Here is a 20,061-nt window from a genome sequence, read left to right as displayed (position 1 = left end):
AGGTATGACGGCTGCATGGTCTCAAGGTGTTTATACTTGCGTACGATTGTTTGTAAAGATGAAAGTGGTACCTTCAGGCATGGAAATTACTCCCAAGGATGAACCAATACTTTTGAGGTCTTTTGATTTTCCCATGATGTCAAGCAAAGAGGCACTGCGTTTGAAGGTAGGCCTTGAAATACATCCACAGGTACACCTCCAGTTGAGTCAAATGATGTCAATTAGCTTATCAGAAGCTTCTAAAGCCATGACATAATTTCTGGAATTTTCCAAGCTGTTTAAAGACAGTTAACTTTGGGCATGTAAACGTCTGACCCACTGGAATTGTGATACAGTGAAATAATCTGTCTGTAAACAATTGTTGGAAAAATGACATGTGTCATGCACAAAGTAGATGTCCTGCCGACTTGCCAATATTATAGTTTGTTAACAATACATTTGTGGAGTGGTTGAAAAACGAGTTAATGACTCCAACCTAAGTGTATGTAAACTTCCAACTTCAACTGTATGTACAGTGGGGCAAAAAAGTATTTAGTCAGCCACCAATTGTGCTTGTTCTCACACTTAAAAATATGAGAGGTCTGTAAACTTTCATCATAGGTCCACTTCAACTATGGTGTCTTTTATACTGATAACAAGTTCAAACAGGTGCCATTAATACAGGTAACGAGTGGAGGGCAGAGGAGCCTCTTAAAGAAGAAGTTACAGGTCTGTGAGAGCCAGAAATCTTGTTTGTTTGTAGGTGACCAAATACTTATTTTCCACCATAATTTGCAAATAAATTCATTAAAAATCCTACAATGTGATTTTCTGGATTTTTTTTCTTCATTTGGTCTGTCATAGTTGAAGTGTACCTATGATGAAAATTACAGGCCTCTCATATTTTTAAGTGGGAGAACTATTTCAGCCACATCCGTTGCTGACAGGTGTATAAAATCGAGCAAACAGCCATGCGATCTCCATAGACAAACATTGGCAGTAGAATGGCCTCACTGAAGAGCTCAGTGACTTTCAACTTGGCACCGTCATAGGATAACAACAAGTCAGTTCGTCAAATTCCTGCCCTGCTAGAGCTGCCCAGGTCAAGCGTAAATGCTGTTATTGTGAAGTGGAAATGTCAAGGAGCAACAACGGCTCAACCGTAGAGTGGTAGGCCACACAAGCTCACAGAACAGGACCGGTGAGTGCTAATGCTCGTAGTGTGTAAAAATCTGTCCCCACTACTGAGTTCAAAGCTGCCTCTGGAAGCAAAGACAGCACAATAACGGTTTGTTGGCCCCTTAGTTCCAGTGAAGGAAAATTTCAGTGCTAAAGCCTACAATGACATTCTAGAAGATTATGTGCTTCCAACTTTATGGCAACAGTTTGCGGAAGGCACTTTCCTGTTTCAGCTTGACAATGCCCCTGTGCACAAATTGAGGTCCACACAGAAAAGTTTTGTTGAGATCAGTGTGGAAGAACTTGACTGGCCTGCACAGAGCCCTCAACTCCATTGAACACCTTTGGGATGAATTGGAACACCTCCTGCGAGCCAGGCCTAATTGCCCTAAATCAGTGCCTTACCTCACTAACGCGCTTGGCTGAATGGAAGCAAGTTCCTGCAGCAATGTTCCAACATCTAGTGGAAAGCCTTCCCAGAAGAGTGGAGGAAAAGAGGGGGGGTGGGACCAACTCCATAGTAATGACCATGACTTGAGTGTTGTCAAAAGAGCAGGTGTCCACATACTTTTGGTCAAGTAGTGTATACGCTCTTGAGTTTCATTTACAACTGTTGATCCAGGTAAAAAGGCACAAAAAAGATAACTGTACTTACCAGAGTGCATACGCTCAATGATGATGGACTGCTGTGGAGGAGGCTGGAGGAAGTGAGAGGCTTGAGAGAGGGCCAACGCCAGACCGCTGCCCATGGGGTTCTGCAACAAACAAAGACGCTTTTCTGTCAAAACATTTTGAATATAAAACTTCTTAATTTAAATATTTTATTAATTGAAGAAATGCAACAAAAGTCCCTTGGTGTTCATGTGAAAGCACAAACCTAACTGCTGTGCTTTGAGCTATTGGCATTTTAGTAATTTAGCAGACGCAACCTTTCAGTTACTGGCCCACACTCTTAAAATGCTAGGCTATCTGCCGTCAAAGAGTTGTTTGTGACTGACCGGCTTGGCTTTCTGGCTGTTCTTGTTGTGTGCGGCCAGGTTGACAGGCGGTGGGTCTATCATGGAGCCAGGGAAGAGCTGGGCCAGCTCCACACTGATGGCTGCCGACACCGCCTCGTTGGGAGGAGTGAGTGGTGGCGTCATGAACAGCGGGGTGGTCTTGGGCGTGGGGGGGATGACTTCAGAGGGATGGATGAAGAAGCCAGGGGCACTGGAAGGCACAGAGTTGTGGATGGGCCCCACGCCAGAGGCTGCAGCTGCTGAAGTGGTCTGGTGCAACTTTGCCTCCAGCTTGGCCTTCTGTTCCGAACACAGACAGAATTAATACTCGGCTAAAACTGCCAAATATCACACTGATACATTCCATTCGGAAACTATTCAGACTGCTTCACTTTATCCACATTTTATGTTATAGACTTAATCTAAAACTTATAAAATAAATAAAAATCCTCAATCTACACACAATACCCCATAGTGATAGTTTTTTTTTTTTTTTTTTTCCTAATTCAAAAATAAAAACAAATATCCCATTTACATAATTATTCAGACCCTTTGCTATGAGACTTGAAATTGAGCTAAGGTGCATCCTGTTCCCATTGATCATCCAACTTGGAGTCCACCTGTGGTAAATTCAAATGATTGGACATGATTTGGAAAGGCACACACTTGTCGACAAAGGTTCCACAGTTGACAGTGCATGTCAGATCAAAAACCAAGCCATGAAGTCTAAGGAACTGGCCGTAAAGCTCTGAGACAGGATTGTGTCGAGTCACAGATCTGGGGAAGGGTACCACATCATTTCTTCAGCATTGAAGGCCTCCATCATTCTTAAATGGAATAAGTTTGGAACCACCAAGACTCTTCCTAGAGCTGGCTGCCTGGCCAGACTGAGCAATCAGGGGAAAAGGGCCTTGGTCAGAGTGGGGAACAAGAACCCAATGGTCACTGACAGAGCTCCAGAGTTCCTCTGTGGAGATGGGAGAACCTTCCAGAAGGACAACCATTTCTGCAGCACTCCACCAATAAGGCCTTTATAGTAGAGTGGCCAGACGGAAGCCACTCCTCAGTATTAGGCACAACAGTCTGCTTGGAGTTTGCCAAATAGCAGCTTATGGACTGTCAGACCATGGTCTGGTCTGACGAAACCAAGATTAAACTCTTTGGCCTGAATGCCAAGCGTCACATCTGGAGGAAACCTGCCATCATCCCTACATTGAAGCATGGTGGCAGCATCATGCTGTGGAGATGTTTTTCAGCGGCAGGGACTGGGAGACTAGTTAGGATCGAGGGAAAGCTGAACAGAGCAAAGTACAGAGAGACCCTTGATGAGAAACTGCTCCAGAGCGCTCAGGACTTCAGACTGGGGCAAAGGTTCACCCTCCAACGGGACATCAACCCTATGCACACAGCCAAGACAACACAAGAGTGACTTCGGGACAAGTCTCAATGCCCTATGCGGCCCAGCCAGACCCATACTTGAACCCTATCAAACATCTCTGGAGAGACCTGAAAGTACCTGTGAAGCAATGCTCCTCATCCAACCTGACAGAGCTTGAGAGGATCTGCAGAGAAGAATGGGAGAAACTCCCCAAATACAGGTGTGCCAAGCTTGTAGCGTCATATCCAAGAAGACTAAGCTGTAATCACTGCCAAAGGTGCTTAAACAAAGTACTGAGTAAAGGGTCTGAATACTGAAGTAAAATGTCATTTTTGTTTTTTTACAACATTTCAACAAAACTGTTTTTGATTTGATATTTTGGGGTGTTATGTATAGATTGACGAGGGGAGGGGGGAGAAAGTCATTCATTTTAGAATAAGGTTGTAACGTAACAAAATGTGGAAAAAGTCAAGGGGTCTGAATACTTCCCGAATGCACTGTACATGAAGTCTGACACATGATATTGGTGTTTGTGCACATAGTGACGGCTTGGATAAGAAGACGCTTGTACGTGCACCTGTGTGAGTACTTAACATGCATGTCTGTGAATACGTGTGTAGGGACATGTCCGTTTGTAAGTTTGCCTGTATGGGTACTAGAGTCCCTGACCTGTTGCTGTAGTTTGAACAGCTGCTGCTGTTTCTCCTGGAGCACCTGCAGCTGCTGCTCTGCAGACACCATGGCGTGGGACAGTGACTGCAGAGCCACCTGGGCTGCCGAGCTCAGCGCCGTGGACGCCTCGCCTACTGTGCCCGCCGACAGGCCACCCACCGCCGGGGTCACACCGAATGTGCTCACTGGGAGAAGAGGGGGCAAAGGTCAGGAGTATAAATCAAAATCCCTGAGTAGGAACAATGAAGATGTTTAATGTTCCGTTTCACAAAGGGTCTGGATAAACCTTTACACAAGTAACAAGAAGCAGCTGAGGTAGGTACCTGTGAACATGCTTGCGTCGTCCCTCTCCACCCTGGTGCCGTCGCTGGTAGAGATACAGGTAAAGTGCAACGGCTCCACCTCCAGGAGCCCAGTGAGGGCCGTGAAGCTGCCCTCGGCCGCCGCACAGCTGCTTACCTTGACGTTCCCTGCAATAGACACACACACAGGTTAAGTCACACACACCAGAGTACAGCCCAGACCAAAATGAATCCACTGATGAAGGAATTGGATAGGTGTAAGCAATATGGTGCAGACCTGAGAGAATTTCGTTAAGGTCAATCTCGTCTGACTGGACGCCGATGCTACTGTTGAAGGCATTCTTACAGGAGGAGCCGCTGACCTCCAGGTCAAAGAGCACTGGGTCGAATGGGGAGCTGTACAGGCCGTATCTGGGGAGGAGACACATGGTGCAGAGCATTATAATACACAGAGTCCAGCTGGGTTCAAAAACTATGGTATTCTTCTGGTAACATTAGTCAGTTTCTTTTGGTATCTTTAGGTCCTGATTGGGGTGTAAGGACACTAGAGGGTGAAAAGGCCCACCTGGTCTGTAGCAAAGCCTCCAGGGGCGTGAGGCGGTCCTGCAGTTGCCGGGAGACAGCGGTGAGCAGAGAGGCACAGGCCGTGCTGCAGCCCGACAGGTCCTCATCCTTCACATAGTTCAGCAGCACAAAGTACCAGAACACCGACCCTGAGAGAGAAAGAGAGACTTCGACACATGCCACTGCCTAGCAAAACCATGCCCTTCCAAAACAATGCTGTTGACAATGCAGAAGCCTTCTAGCCACGATTGTGTTATCAGGAAAAACATTATTTCTACTTACCACCTGTTGCTGCTGCAGGCAAGTAAGGCATATTGTCCAGCAGAGCATTCAGGAGATTCATGCCAAAGCCCTGCTGACTGGGTTCCCCTTTTCCATTACTGATGATATAGCAGGCAAAAACAAGTTACAAATGTGCACACCTACTACATCACACAAGGATCAACAACAAGTATGACAGGGTATGGGTCACAACATCCATGAAAAGCCCAACTCACCTAATACAAAGTGCAAGAAAGCGGGCGCATTTGTGGGCTATACTCCGTCCAGCCTCAAAAAAACACACCCGCACAATGTCGGTCAGCCGTTTCCTTGTTTTCATCAGCAGAGCCTCCTTTCCTTCTCTCAGGCTGGAAGGAAAAGAACCAACATGCCCAATATTGTTTGTACCATGTTGTGCTGCTGCCATGTTGTGTTGCTACCATGCTGTGTTGTCGTCTTACGTCTCTCTGTAGTGTTGTCTCTTCTCGTGATGTGTGTTCTGTCCTATATTTTTATTTAGTATTTTTAATCCCGGATCCATCCCCGCAGGAAGCCTTTTGCATTTTTGTAGGCAGTCAATGTAAATAAGACTTTGTTCTACACTGACTTGGGTGGTTAAATAAAAATGAAATATTAATAAACACTTCAATAACATTATGGGTGAATATTTAAACAAAATTGTGATCATTAACGTTAAGAAAAAATCCCTTGTCCCCCCCCCCACAAAATTTAAAATCACAGTTATCACAAAACATATTCTTTGCCGTTATAGCCGACCTAGACAATAGGCTAAAAAAGGCCTGGGGAATGTTGTGTAATTTAAATTAAACCAGAGGGAAAGAGGCATGTAAGACAAGATCTGCGAGTTACAGATGACCAAGACATATGCGCACAGTTCTGCCTGCCCCTCCTCTCCCCCTCCCCCTGCTCTTTGCTAATGATGAGTGTGTATTCAGTCTTTGGGCTGTTGCCTGCAGAATATCCTAGTTTATTCATGAGACCAATGTTGCCTGGATACGGAGGTGTCTTCGGGCCAGTCTTGCGAGCACTAGCTCTTCGCTAATGATGCGAGTGTGTGTGTTCAGTGGAATGTGGAATATATCCTAGCCTTGACCATTGATGATAGGCCCTAATTTACAGAAGTTGCAAACAAAGAAGTCGCGAGATACTGCTTTTGATTACCGACAGATAGGTCTAGTGCACGGTTCTGATCTGCCTATACTGTGCCCCTCCCCTCTAGCTCGCTATGAAAAAGACGCAAGTGTTTGTGTTCTCGAAAGGTTGCAACAAATCAGTCTCCTCCATTCCAAAAAGATCACATTTTAGTAAGTTAGTTGAGGAATCAATTATTTTGGAGACTAATCTCCACCACTACATCTTCGTTGTTAACAGTGGTAAAACTGGAAGAGAAATGCAAGCGACAGCAGCGACGTCCAGTATGGCAATACATTGAGAAGTTAAATGTGAAGGTGGTGAGATGCAAACTTTGCGAGGTGGAATTGAGGTACAGTAATGGTAGTGCAGGGGCAATACGCAACCATCTGAAAGGGACAAAAACCGTTGCTGGCAACAGCTGCATTGTGAATTCACATGGAATTGTATGGGGTTTTTTGGAGGGGGGAGGGGCCAATAAATCTGGATATTTGTCAAATCTGACATGATGTGTGTTCTAACAGGCCTACAATGTTACTAAAATCCGATTTGGATATATTTAGCCATTTCAGGCTGCATAATATTTAGAAGATGTCCTTTTCAGGTTTAGAACTCCATTTCGTATATTCAAATTGTATTTGTCACGTGCGCAAATACAGCAGGTGTAGACCAAAAATCGGTGGTGGTAGTTGAAGCAGTTGATAAGTGTAATGCAGTTGATTGGTGACGACATGAACGATTGGGGTTGACATCCATACAAGCACTATACTCCGATTTGTACCCTTACAGTCTAAAACACACATATAAACTACTTAAATGGAGACTAATTTTGATGGCCGTCTCGATAATCCCCCGAGTGGTATTTCCATTGTTTTGGTGTAATTCCATTGATCTCTTTACCGCATGTATAGAGCATCTCTGTATCCCTATGAATATCACATCTCCTTCTTGCTCCCCACATTGATACTCTTAGGCCCACCTGCAGGGTCCGTTGGAGTACACTCCAGCCAGCCAGCAGAGGCAGTCCAGGATGAGGCTCTGGGAGTGCTCTGTGCCAGGGCCCTCGTCCGCCCCCTTACAGAGCCCATTCAACAGCTTCTCATGGAAATCTGGAAACTGCAGCATGGCACAGCGCTGGACTCTGAAAAAGACAGGAGCAACATACACACAATTCAGTTAGTTATGTTTTACTACTATGATATAACGAGTATTGAAGTAACAAGATGCATGTTTGTTCTTAATAAACTGTGCAAGATCAGGGAATAACACACTTTATTAAGGTGTTGGGATTTTACAATAGTTGAGTGTTTTTCGTGAAACACACCTTTCTTTGGGTATGGAGGTCTTCTTAAACCTTCGGATTGTGACGGACACCTCCTGGAGCAGGTCGCAGCCGCGGAGGTTGTCAGGTTTCTTCGACTGAGCAGGAGAATCTGCTTTGGAAGTGGAGGCCTTTTCCTAAATGGAAGAGAGGGGTATTTTATACACGGAAAACAGTAGTGTCCTTCAAGAATGGGATGTTGCTGGTATGAGGAAGCAACATCCAAGCAATTTGACATTTTCAACTTCTCACTGAGAACCTGGCAATAGCATTATTCTCCCACCAGATGGAGACAAAGGAGAAAGCTACAATCAAGGCCATCCATGCACTCAATTTACACAACTGTACAATCAGTCAAAAGCGCCTCATGTGTGCAGCAGAGAAGGACTACTGAAATAAGCTGATGTAAAATTGCATTAGTTTTCCAATGCTTTGCCCTCAGTACCTTCGTGGCTTGTGCCCTCTGCAGCAGGGTGGAGAGGGAATGGCCCTTGCTGCCCTGAGGCTTGGCAGCGGGCATCCTCACCACCGGCATGGGCCTCTCCTCCATGCCCTTGTCGCTCACCGCCTTGATGTGCACCAGGAACGAGCGGTACTTGCCCCCAGCCATGCCTGCAGGGAGGTGGACAAACCAGCAGAAAACACACTGAAAACATCTAACATACATTGCCGGGGGGGGTTCAGATAGATGATCTGCATGCCACTGCTCTTTCGCTCTTCAAGAAAAAGTTGGGAAGACACATATTGGAGTGACAAAAATGGTCAAGGTAAGATATCTTCAATGTGACTTGATGTAAAAGTTGGCAGATATTGCTACCTTTGACCAGCTTGGGGCTGGTGAGGCTCAGCATCCCAGCATGGCCTGAGAGGTCCAGTCCACTGGCCAACCACACGGGACCACACAGGATATCCTCCTTATGGTCTTCTAGGAAAGTGCACAGCCTGGAGCCTGGAAGAGGAAGAGCAATATTATGAAACTTCTGCTCGGCTGAGGAACCCCTCGGATTGCAGCTTCACCCTCAGAATCACTAGTAACACTAATCATCTACAATGTGGCAACCCAACACACAATAATCAAGTGTCAAACTGCATCTATCAACCCTGGCTGCCTCTCCATGCAGCTTTCTACCTGATGTCTCTTCGATGTCCATGAACTGAATGTCGTCTGTAAAGTCGTGCAAAAGTGGCTGTCCATTCCTCTCCCCATTGGCATGGAGGACATGGGACAGGGGGAAGGAGATCTGTCTGTCAACTGCAGTCTCTGGAGAGAAAAGGAAAGAACAAATCTAATTGAGACCGTAGGCATCTGCAAATAAGATGTGTTAAGCAGGATCATAAATTAAACAATCAATATTTCCCTGCACAAAGACTAGTTATCTTTGGCAGCCAGTCCTCTTCATTGCAGGTCTCCAGACTGCGACCCTTTGACTTGATAGTACGAGTTAAAAACGTTTTTGTCACACTGGTGCGATCTGCACATTCTGCCTGGTCACAATCAAAATGTTGTATCTTGGGGAGAATGAAACCATGAATCTGTCAAACAGCAAAGTGCCTTATCCTCATGATTCCCGTAATAAAAAGTGCCCGCCCTGCCGACAGCTCAAAACAAGATGGACGCTGCATCCAAGTTGCTTTTTCACATTTACTGTATTGTACTATTAGTTTGAGTGTCTTGCTCTCTGCAAAACACTAGCTAGTTGGTCTTAAGAAGCTGGAATATACCTAACACAAATTCCTAATGCTGATCACCAACTAGCTAGCCTAATGCCATTTAGCTAATGCACTGAGATAGGGCAAAGAAAAAGTCAACTAATACAGGATGCTTTTAATTTAACTAGGCAAGTCAGTTAAGAATAAATTCTTATTTACAATGACGGCTTACCCCGGCCAAACCCGGATGATGGTGGGCCAATTGTGCGCCGCCCTATGGTACTCGCAATAACGCAGGGTGTGATACAGCATGTTGTTCGTGCAACAGTATGCTGAATCAAGAGAGCCTATAGTATATCCTAAAATCTTTGTATACATGTAACATCTATTCTTATGCAATTAGGGTCCCCTGGAAAACACTGACCAACAATTTGGTTCCTACCAAATTTTAAGTGATATCAATCGCAACCATTTATCTTTTCCAGTGAGGAAGAATTGGATGTCATTTTGTATGGTGGAGTATGCAAAATAGGTTGACTTTGAGCATCTTTAGCTCTTTAATGTCCTCAACTGGCAGCTTCATTAAATAGTACCAGCAAAACACCAGTCTCAACGTCAACAGTGAAGAGGCGACTCCGGGATGCTGGCAGAGTTGCAGAGCAAAAGCCATATCTCAGACTAGCCAATAAGAATAAATGATTAAGATGGGCAAAAGAACACAGACACTGGACAGTGGAACTCTCCCTAGAATGCCAGCATCCCGGAGTCGCCTCTTCACTGTTGACGTTGAGACTGTTGTATTGCGGGTACTATTTAATGAAGCTGCCAGTTGAGGACTTGTGAGGCGTCGGTTTCTCAATCTAGACACGAATGTACTTGTCCTCATGCTCACTTGTGCACTGGGGCCTCCCACTCCTCTTTCTATTCCGGTTAGCGCCAGTTCGCGCTGTTCTGTGATAGGAGTAATACACAGCGCTGTACGATATCTTCGGTTTCTTAGCAATTTCTCACATGGAGTAGATTTTATTTCTCAGAACAAGAATAGACTGATTAGTTTCAGAAAAAAGCACATTGTTTCTGGACATTTTGAGCCTGTAATCGAAGCCCCAAATGATGATGCTCCAGATACTCAACTAGTCTAAAGAATACCAGTTTTATTGCTTCTTTAATCTGAACAACAGTTTTCAGCTGTGCTAACATAATTGCAAAAGGGTTTTCTAATGATCAATTAGCCTTTTAAAATCATAAGCTTGGATGAGCTAACACAACGTGCCATTGGAACACAGGAGTGCTAGCTGCTGATAATGGGCCTCTGTACGCCTATGTAGATATAACATAAAAGATCTGCCGTTTCCTACTACAATAGTTACAGCATTAACAATGTCAACACTATTTATGATCAATTTGATGTTATTTTAAAATGTACCAAAAAAAAGTGCTTTTCTTTCACAAACAAGGACACTTTTGACCGGTTGTGTACATGCAGAAAGCTGACACCAACCTCTCTTTAATACCAGTAGCCTAGTGGTTAGAGCATTGGGCCAGTAACCGAAAGGTTGCTGGATCGATTCCCAGAGCTGACAAGGTAGAAATCTGTTGTTTTGCCCCTGAGCAAGGTAGTTAACCCACTGTTCCCCGGGGGCCAAAGACACCCCCAGTACCTCTCTGATTCAGAAAGGTTGGGTTAAATGCGGAAGACACTCCAGTTGAATGCATTCAGTTGTACAACTGACGAGGTATCCCCCTTTCCCTTAATAGCAAGGGACAAAGAGAGGGGCATAGTATAGGCAGGTCAGCCACCAGGCAGACCGAGCCAGAACTGTGCTATAGACCTATCTAGCGGCAATCAAAAGCTGTGTATCCCAATAAAATGCTGTATCTTGCAATTTCTTGGCTTTCCATATCTCGTAACTTCAGTAAAGCAAGGCCTTTCATCAATGGCAAGGGTATTGAGATGAGCGAGATTAAACACTTGGCTCTCACAGTCACACACAGTATCTGCGCATGAGTTAGCAGCGTGGTAGACAGGGCAACAACACAGAAGTCGCGCCTTGCGCTTCAACACTCGTAGTTGTTGCAGAAATTGACCCACTCCCATTTCGCTACACCCGCAATAACACCTGCTAAATATGTGTATGTGACCAATAACTTTTGATTTGACTGTAAAGTTTACTTTCTGCATATACAAAAAAATAAGTTGTTAAAATTAAGGATCCCAGTTTCACACCCCAAGTCTAAGGGGATAGGTCCATTCTATTTCTGACTGAAATGACACCCACCCTGTATTGTTTTGTCTCAACCAATGGTGGGCAGAACACAAAAACCTCAGATGGTGTAAAGTAGGGTCTAAGCTAAAACATATGCAAATATAAAAATCTGAGTTAACAAGTTTAATTGACCTTAAAAAAAGGTTAAACATTTTTTACAAAGTGTTAATAAAAAGGATCCCTAACAGTCATTCTGATTCCCATGTAAAATATCATTTTCAGTGACTAACATATCACCCATAATATTTCTGGGGGGGGTTGAAAAATGACTCTCATGGCTAACTACCAGGAAGCTTGAGTGGGCAGGGAGCTTATAATCATGAGCTCGCCTTTACTGACAGCTCTTTGAAAGGCCTATGTCAAGAAACTTCGATGCAGTGAGGAGTAAAATCAAGCATTTTTGGTGATACAATTTAATTGTTTGAGTTGCTTTGTATCAATGATGTCAAAAAGTGTTTTATACATCTCCTGTTTGGCACAAGCCTCTTGTGATGCGATTCACAGCAGCCCTGACGGATGTGTTGAGATGACAAAATGCGCCAGTTTTGAACGACCCCCCTGTTCCTGATGACCTAGCTAGCCAGTAATTAACACCAGACACAGATGAAAGGGGAAACATCTAAGTATCTTTAAAATTTAAAGTTTACACTATTCATACATGTTATTTGCTGACAATTTTTGCACCAGTAGATTAGCTACCGAATTATATAATCCCGCCTCCAGAACCCAAGTGTGTCACATGGGGAGGGAGCTAGTAACTTTATGATCAAACTTTGTCAATGTAGAAGCAACATTCATTTTTAATACTTGGGTCAATATACTTTGATCTGGTTTTATTCAAACGACCATTAAACTTTTTAAATAAATTATAAAATAGATAACCCTGTTTGTAAACTTTTAAATGACAACCTCAATTGTTTATCTTTTCCAGTGATGAAGCCATGGATGTCTCATGGTAGGGTGGGGTATGCAAAATGGGTCAACATTGAGCAGATTTTTCTCGTGAATGTTTTCAGAATCAGGTAAAAAATAACAATAAAAGACAAAATCATTAAAAATAAAAATGTGGCCCACTTTTCTATGTGCAAACGTATAGAAAGTTGTTTAAATCAAAAGGAATGCTGTCGAAAAGAGATTGAATTCAAATGGTTTTACCCTATACGTAATACTAGTGAACATAAAGATGAAGGCAAATTTATCTCCACTGAACTAAAAAAAAAATACATTACAAACTCTGGAGCCTAGGGACCTATAAAATAGGCAATGCCGATGGAATCATGGAATCCAGACATAAATACTGAATTCAACCATATTCAAAAATGTATTGAAGTGAATAGGGAATTAACTAAATGTATTGATAATTCATACCTTTGCCCAAATGTATCATAAGACATGAACAGAATGCATCAGAGATTAGTATTTCCTGCAACTTCCTGAACAGAATGAAAATTCCTCGTCTGATTGTGCGGTGTCCTTTGCGTAGCCGTTAGCGATGACGCTAATGAAAAGTATTCTGGTAGATGGAAAGGCTTTCCCAAAAGACCTTCTCAATTAATGTAGCCTGTGCTTCCTTACAGAATGATATCATGATTATTTGTATCAACCCAGTCGGTATTCGTTTTGAAAATTGGCATCCCATGTGCGCCACAAAAAACTGCTGGACAGCTTCTTGCTAGGTGCACACTGGAATGACTTAACACATTTTTCCCAGACCTCTCCTGATGTGGTTTAAGCATTGTTGTGGACTTCAAGCAAACATTATTTTGTTTTTCTATTTAAAAAAGTGTGATTGTTTTTTGCTCTCAAAGGAAAACAGAAACCTGGAAAAACAAAACTGAGAACAGAATTTGGGATAACACAAAACAGAACCCTGTAAAGAATAACTGATTTTATAGGGCCCTGGAATAACAAAAATAGCCTAATTGTCAAACCAAAATTCATGAAAATAGCTGGATTAACTTCTTAATTAAATACCATCTCAGTAGCCCAACACACTTCTTAATAGATCACTTCGACTGACTTAATAAGATTATTACTCCTATTTTTCCTATTGTGTGACGCTGTGAAAAATATTTTTTTCGGGTGTGGCCAAATCATGGGCAGGTGTCACAAACTAAAAAGGTTTGTGGCACCAGAGCCACCAGGTGAAAAAATGTTACTCTGGAGTCCTGCATAGTCTATGTTCAAGATACTATATTTTTAAAATTTGCCAGGGCAACATAGAGATAGCGGTGAGTGACCTCACCGTTGACCTTGCCCAGACCTGGGGCCTTGTTCTTCAGCAGGGTGATCTGGATCTGAGGAATGTTAGTGATGTTGGCATTCATGACGAACTTGAAGTCCACGTGGCCCACCATGCAGGCCTTGGGAAGGACCAGTTCAAATACATGCTCGTCCCAGCTGGAGCTACAAACAACAAAGAAAGCATGGCCGCATTATTCACCTCCTCAAATACTTCCTAATATCAAGACATCCTGGGCTACTTTTTTAAATTTATTTATAGGAGCATGTGAGACTGTTATCATACAAGTTAAAAAGGAACATGTAGGTGTGGTCCTCAATGAGGAATTTAGAATGGGTCTGTATTTTCCAAATGTACAGCCATTGTGATTGTATATTAATAGTGTGACGTTTGTGGATAGACTTAAGAGAAATGAGTCACTGACTACACATACCCATAAGGACCCATCCAGTCATACCCACACGTCCGTACCTGTCACTCTGCAGCTTCCAGGTGCGTGTGTGCTGGGCGGCGTCTCCATGGTGCTGCTGGTGCAAGTGCTGGGGATGGCGACGCTGCTGCTGCTCCTGCTGGACCTCCACCCAGCAGGGCGGCACTGTGGCCGAGAAGCGCGGCGTCAGTGTTTCGAAGCGCGTCAGCTCTACCAGCGACGTCAGGCTCTCCACAGCCAACACTTGGTCCACCAGGAGGTCAACTCCTTACCGGGAGAAGAGGTTGGCAGAGTACAATATATATATATATATATAAATAAATAAAAGACCACGGGATGTAAAGAACTTGTGAAACCGGAAAATGTATTGTTGCTATTCCAGTCTGTACAGTATAATGTTGTCAATCAGCATATGATTTCACTGGAAAGAGGGTTCCAATAAGCAATGACTAGTCAGTTACCAATATCTATGAAATATATTTCATAGGTGTTCATAGTCAGCAAGGGTGAAATCAGGCAACAGGGCTGCACAGTTATTGAATGAGCAGAGAACCAGCAGAGATGTGAAGTGTAAAGGGGTCTGTGTCTCCTACCTGTAATCCCTGGGCTCGAGGGGTTGGAGGAGGGCTTTGCCCCCTCCAACAGCTGTTCAGCCACTTTAGAAAGGGGGCCATCGACAAAAATGTCGCTGTCATCTACATCGTCACACACACCTCCAATTTGAAGGAAATGAAGTTCTCCACCTAGAGGGGGGTTAGATAACTGCAGTCAGACTTCAACGTCCTAATGTGAAATGGATCCAAAGATTTCATAAATACATTTCTGCACAGTTGTCATTTTAACACAATAACTGCTCTAACAAAGAAATGGATTTTCCCTTAAAATCAATCATCCCTGCTTGAAGATATTTATATTATCATATGACAACTAGGATGTGCACGGTTCTTCAAATATTCAAACAGACTTTGGTATTAGAATACTTTTGAATATAATTTGAGAAAAATGAAGCCTATTTTAACACTGAAAAAGCTTTTTATAAATTACAATATCCATGTGACATTGTTACAAGGGTACACAGTGCCTTCAGAAATTATTCACAACCCTTTACTTTATTCACATTGTTGTTAAAGCCGGAATTTAAAATGGATTACATTTAGATTTGTCACTGTTATACACACTACCCCATAAAGTCAAAGTGGAATTGTATTTTTTTCTTTACAAATTAATAAAAAATGAAAGGCTGCAATGTCTTGAGTCATCAAATATTCAACCCCTTTGTTGAGTCATTAAATATTCAACCCCTTTGTCATGGCAAGCCTAAATAAATTAAAGAGTAAAAAACATGCTTAACAAGTCACATAATAAGTTGCATGGACTCACTGTGTGCAAAAAGTGTTCTAACATGATTTCTGATTGACGACCTCACCTATGTACCCCACACATACAGATAACTGTGAAGTCCCTCAGTTGAACAGTGCATTTTAAACACAGATTCAACCACAAAGACCAGGGAGGTTTTCCAATGCCTCACAAAAGGCACCTATTAGTAGAAGGTAGAAAAAAAGATAAAAAGCAGACATTGAATATCCCTTTGATCATGGTGAAGTTATTAATTACACTTGGGATGGTGTATCAATACACCCAGTCACAACAAAGATAGAGGCGTCCTTCCTAACTCAGAGGAAGGGACAGCTAGAGTTTAATGGCTGTGATAGGAGAAAACTGAGGACTGCTCAACAACATTGTAGTGGCACCACAACGGTAACCTAATTTACAAAGTCAAAAGGAAGCCTGTACTGAATAAAAAAATATATTCTAAAACATGCATCCTGTTTGCAACAAGGCAACAAGCAATTCACTTTTTGTCCTGAATACAAAGTGTTGAGTTGGATTTGCCCCCAGCATATTTCTGATAATCACCATATTTCCAAGCATAGTGATGGCTGCATCATGTTATAAGTTTTCTTTAAAAAAAAATGTAACTAGGCAAGTCAGTTAAGAACAAATTCTTATTGAAAATGACAGCCTAGAAACAGGGGGTTAACTGACTGTTCAGGGGCAGAACAACAGATTTTTACCTTGTCAGCTCGGGCATTCAATCTAGCAACCTTTCAGTTACTAGCCCAACGCTCTAACCACTCGGCTACCTGGCGCCCCTCCCCAGCCCTTTGTAATAGTTAAGGACTGGGGAGTTTCAGGATTTAAAAAAAAAAGAAATGGAATGGCACTAAGCACAGGGAAAATCAGAGAGGAAAACCTGGTTCAGTCTGCTTTCCACCAGACACTGGGAGATTAATTCACCTTTAAGCAGGACAATAACCTACAACACAAGGCCAAATCTACCATGAATGTTCCTTAGTGGCCTAATTACAGTTTTTACTTAAATCTAATTGAAATGGAAAGACCTGAACATGGTTGTCTCGCAATGATCAACAACCAATTGGACAGAGCTTGAAGAATTTTGGGGAAAAAATAATATAATTATTTTTTGTTTTTAAATGGGCAAATGTTGCACAATCCAGGTGTGGAAAGCTCTTAGAGACATACCCAGAAAGACTCACAGCTGTAATTGCTGCCAAAGGTGCTTCTGCAAAGTATTATTGTAAAGTGGCTGTTCCACTGGATGTCATAAGGTGAATGCACCAATTTGTAAGTCGCTCTGGATAAGAGTGTCTGCTAAATGACTTAAATGTAAATGTATTAAGTCATTGAATACTTATGTAAATTAGATATACTACTGTATTTTATTTGTTTATACATTTGCAAAGATGAGTGAGGACAAAAATACTTCATCCATTTCAGCGCATGTGACTAACACATTTGATTTGGTAACTTAGTGACGACCGGTAACCTTCATGTAGCTTGAAGTTTATGTTGGCCAAACCAAGTGGCAAAGTGACTCAATGTATGTAGCAAGTGGAGAGAGAGAGTTCAATAATGCAATGCATAAAATAAAAAAATGCTGAATGAGGAGACGGCTATAAAGTGTCGCACAGTATACCAAAAGGTCTATACTTTACCCATACCAGAACATGAAAGAAAACGGTTCTGTACTCGAATTTGTTACATTCAGTACTTCTGTAAAACAAGCCTCACATCATCTACTGATTGAAAGTGCAGCTGAAATCCCCTAGCTCGAGTGCACAGTGGCTGCTCCACTCTTTTCTAGCTCTTGCCCAGGGATCATCAACTTGATTCAGCCACAGGCCAATTATTTTCATGAGCAGATGGTCAGGGGGGCGTAACATAAACTACAAATAATCTGTACACTGCAAATTGACAACAAGAAGCACAGATATATTTTTAACCAAAACATTTTCAAACCTTGCTTACGTTTGTATACAATCACATACAGGTGAAGTCAGAAGTTTACATACACTTAGGTTGGAGTCATTAAAACCTGTTTTTCAACCACTCCACACATTTACTGTTAACTGACTTGCCAAAACTATAGTTTGTTAGGACATCTACTTTGTGAATGACATGTAATTTTTCCAAAAATTGTTAACGGACAGATTATTTCACTGTATCACAATTCCAGTGGGTCAGAAGTTTACTGAGCCTTTAAACAGCTTGGAAAATTCCAGAACATGATGTCATGGCTTTAGAAGCTTCTGATAGGCTAATTGACATCATTTGAGTCAATTGGAGGTGTAGCTGTAGATGCATTTCAAGCCCTACCTTCATACTCAGTGCCTCTTTGCTTGACATCATGGGAATATCAAAAGCAAATCAGCCAAAACCTCAGAAAAACAATTGTAGACCTCCACAAGTGTGGTTCATCCTTGGGAGCAATTTCCAAATGCCTGAAGGTACCATGTTTATCTGTACAAACAATAGTATAAACACAATGAGACTAAACACAATGAGACTACGCAGCCATCATACCCCTCAGGAAGGAGACGCGTTCTGTCTCCTAGAGATGAAAGTAATTTGGTGTGAAAAGTGCAAATCAATCCCAGAACAGCAAAAGGACCTTGTGAAGATGCTGGAGGAAACAACTACAAAAGTATCTATAACCACAGTAAAAACGAGTCATATATCGACATAACCTGAAAGGCCTCTCAGCAAGGAAGAAGCCACTGCTCTAAAACCGCCAAGCAAGACTACGGTTTGCAACTGCACATGGGACAAAGATGGTACTTTTTGGAGAAATGTCCTCTGATCTGATGAAACGAAAATAGAACTGTTTGGCCTTAATGACCATCTTTATGTTTGGAGGAAAAGGGGGAGGCTTGCAAACCCGAAGAACACCATCCCAACCGTGACGCACGGGGGTGGCAGCATCATGTTGTGGGGGTGCTTTGCTGCAGGAGGGACTGGTGCACTTCACAAAATAGATGGCATCATAAGGAGGGAAAATTATGTGGATATATTGAAGCAACATCTCAAGACATCAGTCAGGAAGTTAAAGCTTGGTAAAAAATGGGTCTTGCAAATGGACAATGATCCCAAGCACACTCGCAAAGTGGCATAAGGACAACAAAGTCAAGGTATTGGAGTGACCATCACAAAGCCCTGACCTCAATCCCATAGAAAATTTGTGGGCAGAACTGAAAAGGTGTGACTCAGTTACACCAGCTCTGTCAGGAGTAATGGGACAAAATTCACCCAGCTTATTGTGGGGAGCTTGTGGAAGGCTATCTGAAACATTTGACCCAAGTTAAACGATTTAAAGGCAATGCTACCAAATACTAATTGAGTGTATGTAAATTTCTGACCCACTGTGAATGTGATGAAAGAAATAAAAGCTGAAATAAAATCACTCTACTATTATTCTGACATTTCACATTCTTAAAATATAGTTGTGATCCTAACTGACCTAAGACAGGGACTTTTGACTAGGATTAAATGTCAGGAATTGTGAAAACCTGAGTTTAAATCTATGTGGCTAAGGTGTATGTAAACCTCAGACTTCAACTGCATATATCTCTATTATGCTTGGGAATACTTTGAAATAGATTTTCTAAATTAAAATGATCAGATTTTTTTTTAAATCACCCGTAGGCCAAATTCATGCTAGCTCCACACTCATGCTGCACAGTAGTTAAGATACTTGAATAGGGCCTTCCGGGTGGCGCAGTGGTTAAGGGCGCTGTACTGCAGCGCCAGCTGTGCCACCAGAGACTCTGGGTTCGCGCCGAGGCTCTGTCGTAACCGGCCGCGACCGGGAAGTCTGTGGGGCGACGCAGAATTGGCCTAGCGTCTGGGTTAGGGAGGGCTTGGTCGGTAGGGAGGTCCTTGTCTCATCGCGCACCAGCGACTCCTGTGGCAGGCCGGGCGCAGTGTGCACTAACCAAGGTTGGTGCACGGTGTTTCCTCCGACACATTGGTGCAGCTGGCTTCCGGGTTGGATGCGCGCTGTGTTAAGAAGCAGTACGGCTTGGTTGGGTTGTGTATCGGAGGACTTTCAACATTCGTCTCTCCCAAGCCCGTACGGGAGTTGTAGCGATGAGACAAGATAGTAGCTACTAAAACAATTGGATACCACGAAATTGGGGAGAAAAAGGGGTAAAAAAAATATATATTTTTTAAAGATACTTGAATAATGCAACACGCCATGTAGAAACTATGAATTACTGTTTGCAAAACATTACAGTAGCTTCCAGCTTTGTAGGCTAACTTCCTTGCTACCTTACAGCTGAAGCTAACATCAATTCACTACC

At 42.8% G+C, this 20,061-nt stretch overlaps 1 protein-coding gene across 17 annotated transcripts in view; it reads right to left on the bottom strand.

Moving 5' to 3' along the window:
* Nucleotides 1–20,061, bottom strand: part of birc6 (baculoviral IAP repeat containing 6) — a 147,542-nt gene that overhangs the window by 109,453 nt on the left and 18,028 nt on the right. For 16 of the 17 annotated variants that reach the window (XM_035754228.2, XM_035754236.2, XM_035754241.2 and 13 more), the window contains exons 11-26: nucleotides 14,989–15,138; nucleotides 14,437–14,662; nucleotides 13,969–14,129; nucleotides 8,936–9,067; nucleotides 8,624–8,755; nucleotides 8,252–8,418; nucleotides 7,810–7,943; nucleotides 7,465–7,626; nucleotides 5,570–5,701; nucleotides 5,355–5,452; nucleotides 5,074–5,221; nucleotides 4,786–4,919; nucleotides 4,530–4,676; nucleotides 4,204–4,391; nucleotides 2,157–2,456; nucleotides 1,814–1,913 (exon numbers count right to left, since the gene is read on the bottom strand). In XM_035754228.2, the coding sequence (XP_035610121.1) occupies nucleotides 1,814–1,913; nucleotides 2,157–2,456; nucleotides 4,204–4,391; nucleotides 4,530–4,676; nucleotides 4,786–4,919; nucleotides 5,074–5,221; nucleotides 5,355–5,452; nucleotides 5,570–5,701; nucleotides 7,465–7,626; nucleotides 7,810–7,943; nucleotides 8,252–8,418; nucleotides 8,624–8,755; nucleotides 8,936–9,067; nucleotides 13,969–14,129; nucleotides 14,437–14,662; nucleotides 14,989–15,138 (2,511 nt within the window). The remainder of the gene's footprint in view (nucleotides 1–1,813; nucleotides 1,914–2,156; nucleotides 2,457–4,203; nucleotides 4,392–4,529; nucleotides 4,677–4,785; nucleotides 4,920–5,073; nucleotides 5,222–5,354; nucleotides 5,453–5,569; nucleotides 5,702–7,464; nucleotides 7,627–7,809; nucleotides 7,944–8,251; nucleotides 8,419–8,623; nucleotides 8,756–8,935; nucleotides 9,068–13,968; nucleotides 14,130–14,436; nucleotides 14,663–14,988; nucleotides 15,139–20,061) is intronic. The other variant, XM_035754231.2, reaches the window with a different exon arrangement.

This window comes from Oncorhynchus keta, chromosome 36 (genome assembly GCF_023373465.1).
Source record: "Oncorhynchus keta strain PuntledgeMale-10-30-2019 chromosome 36, Oket_V2, whole genome shotgun sequence".
NCBI classification, from domain to species: Eukaryota; Metazoa; Chordata; class Actinopteri; order Salmoniformes; family Salmonidae; genus Oncorhynchus; species Oncorhynchus keta.
Note: the sequence above shows the minus strand (reverse complement) of the source record. Positions and strands in the feature narration are given on the sequence as shown.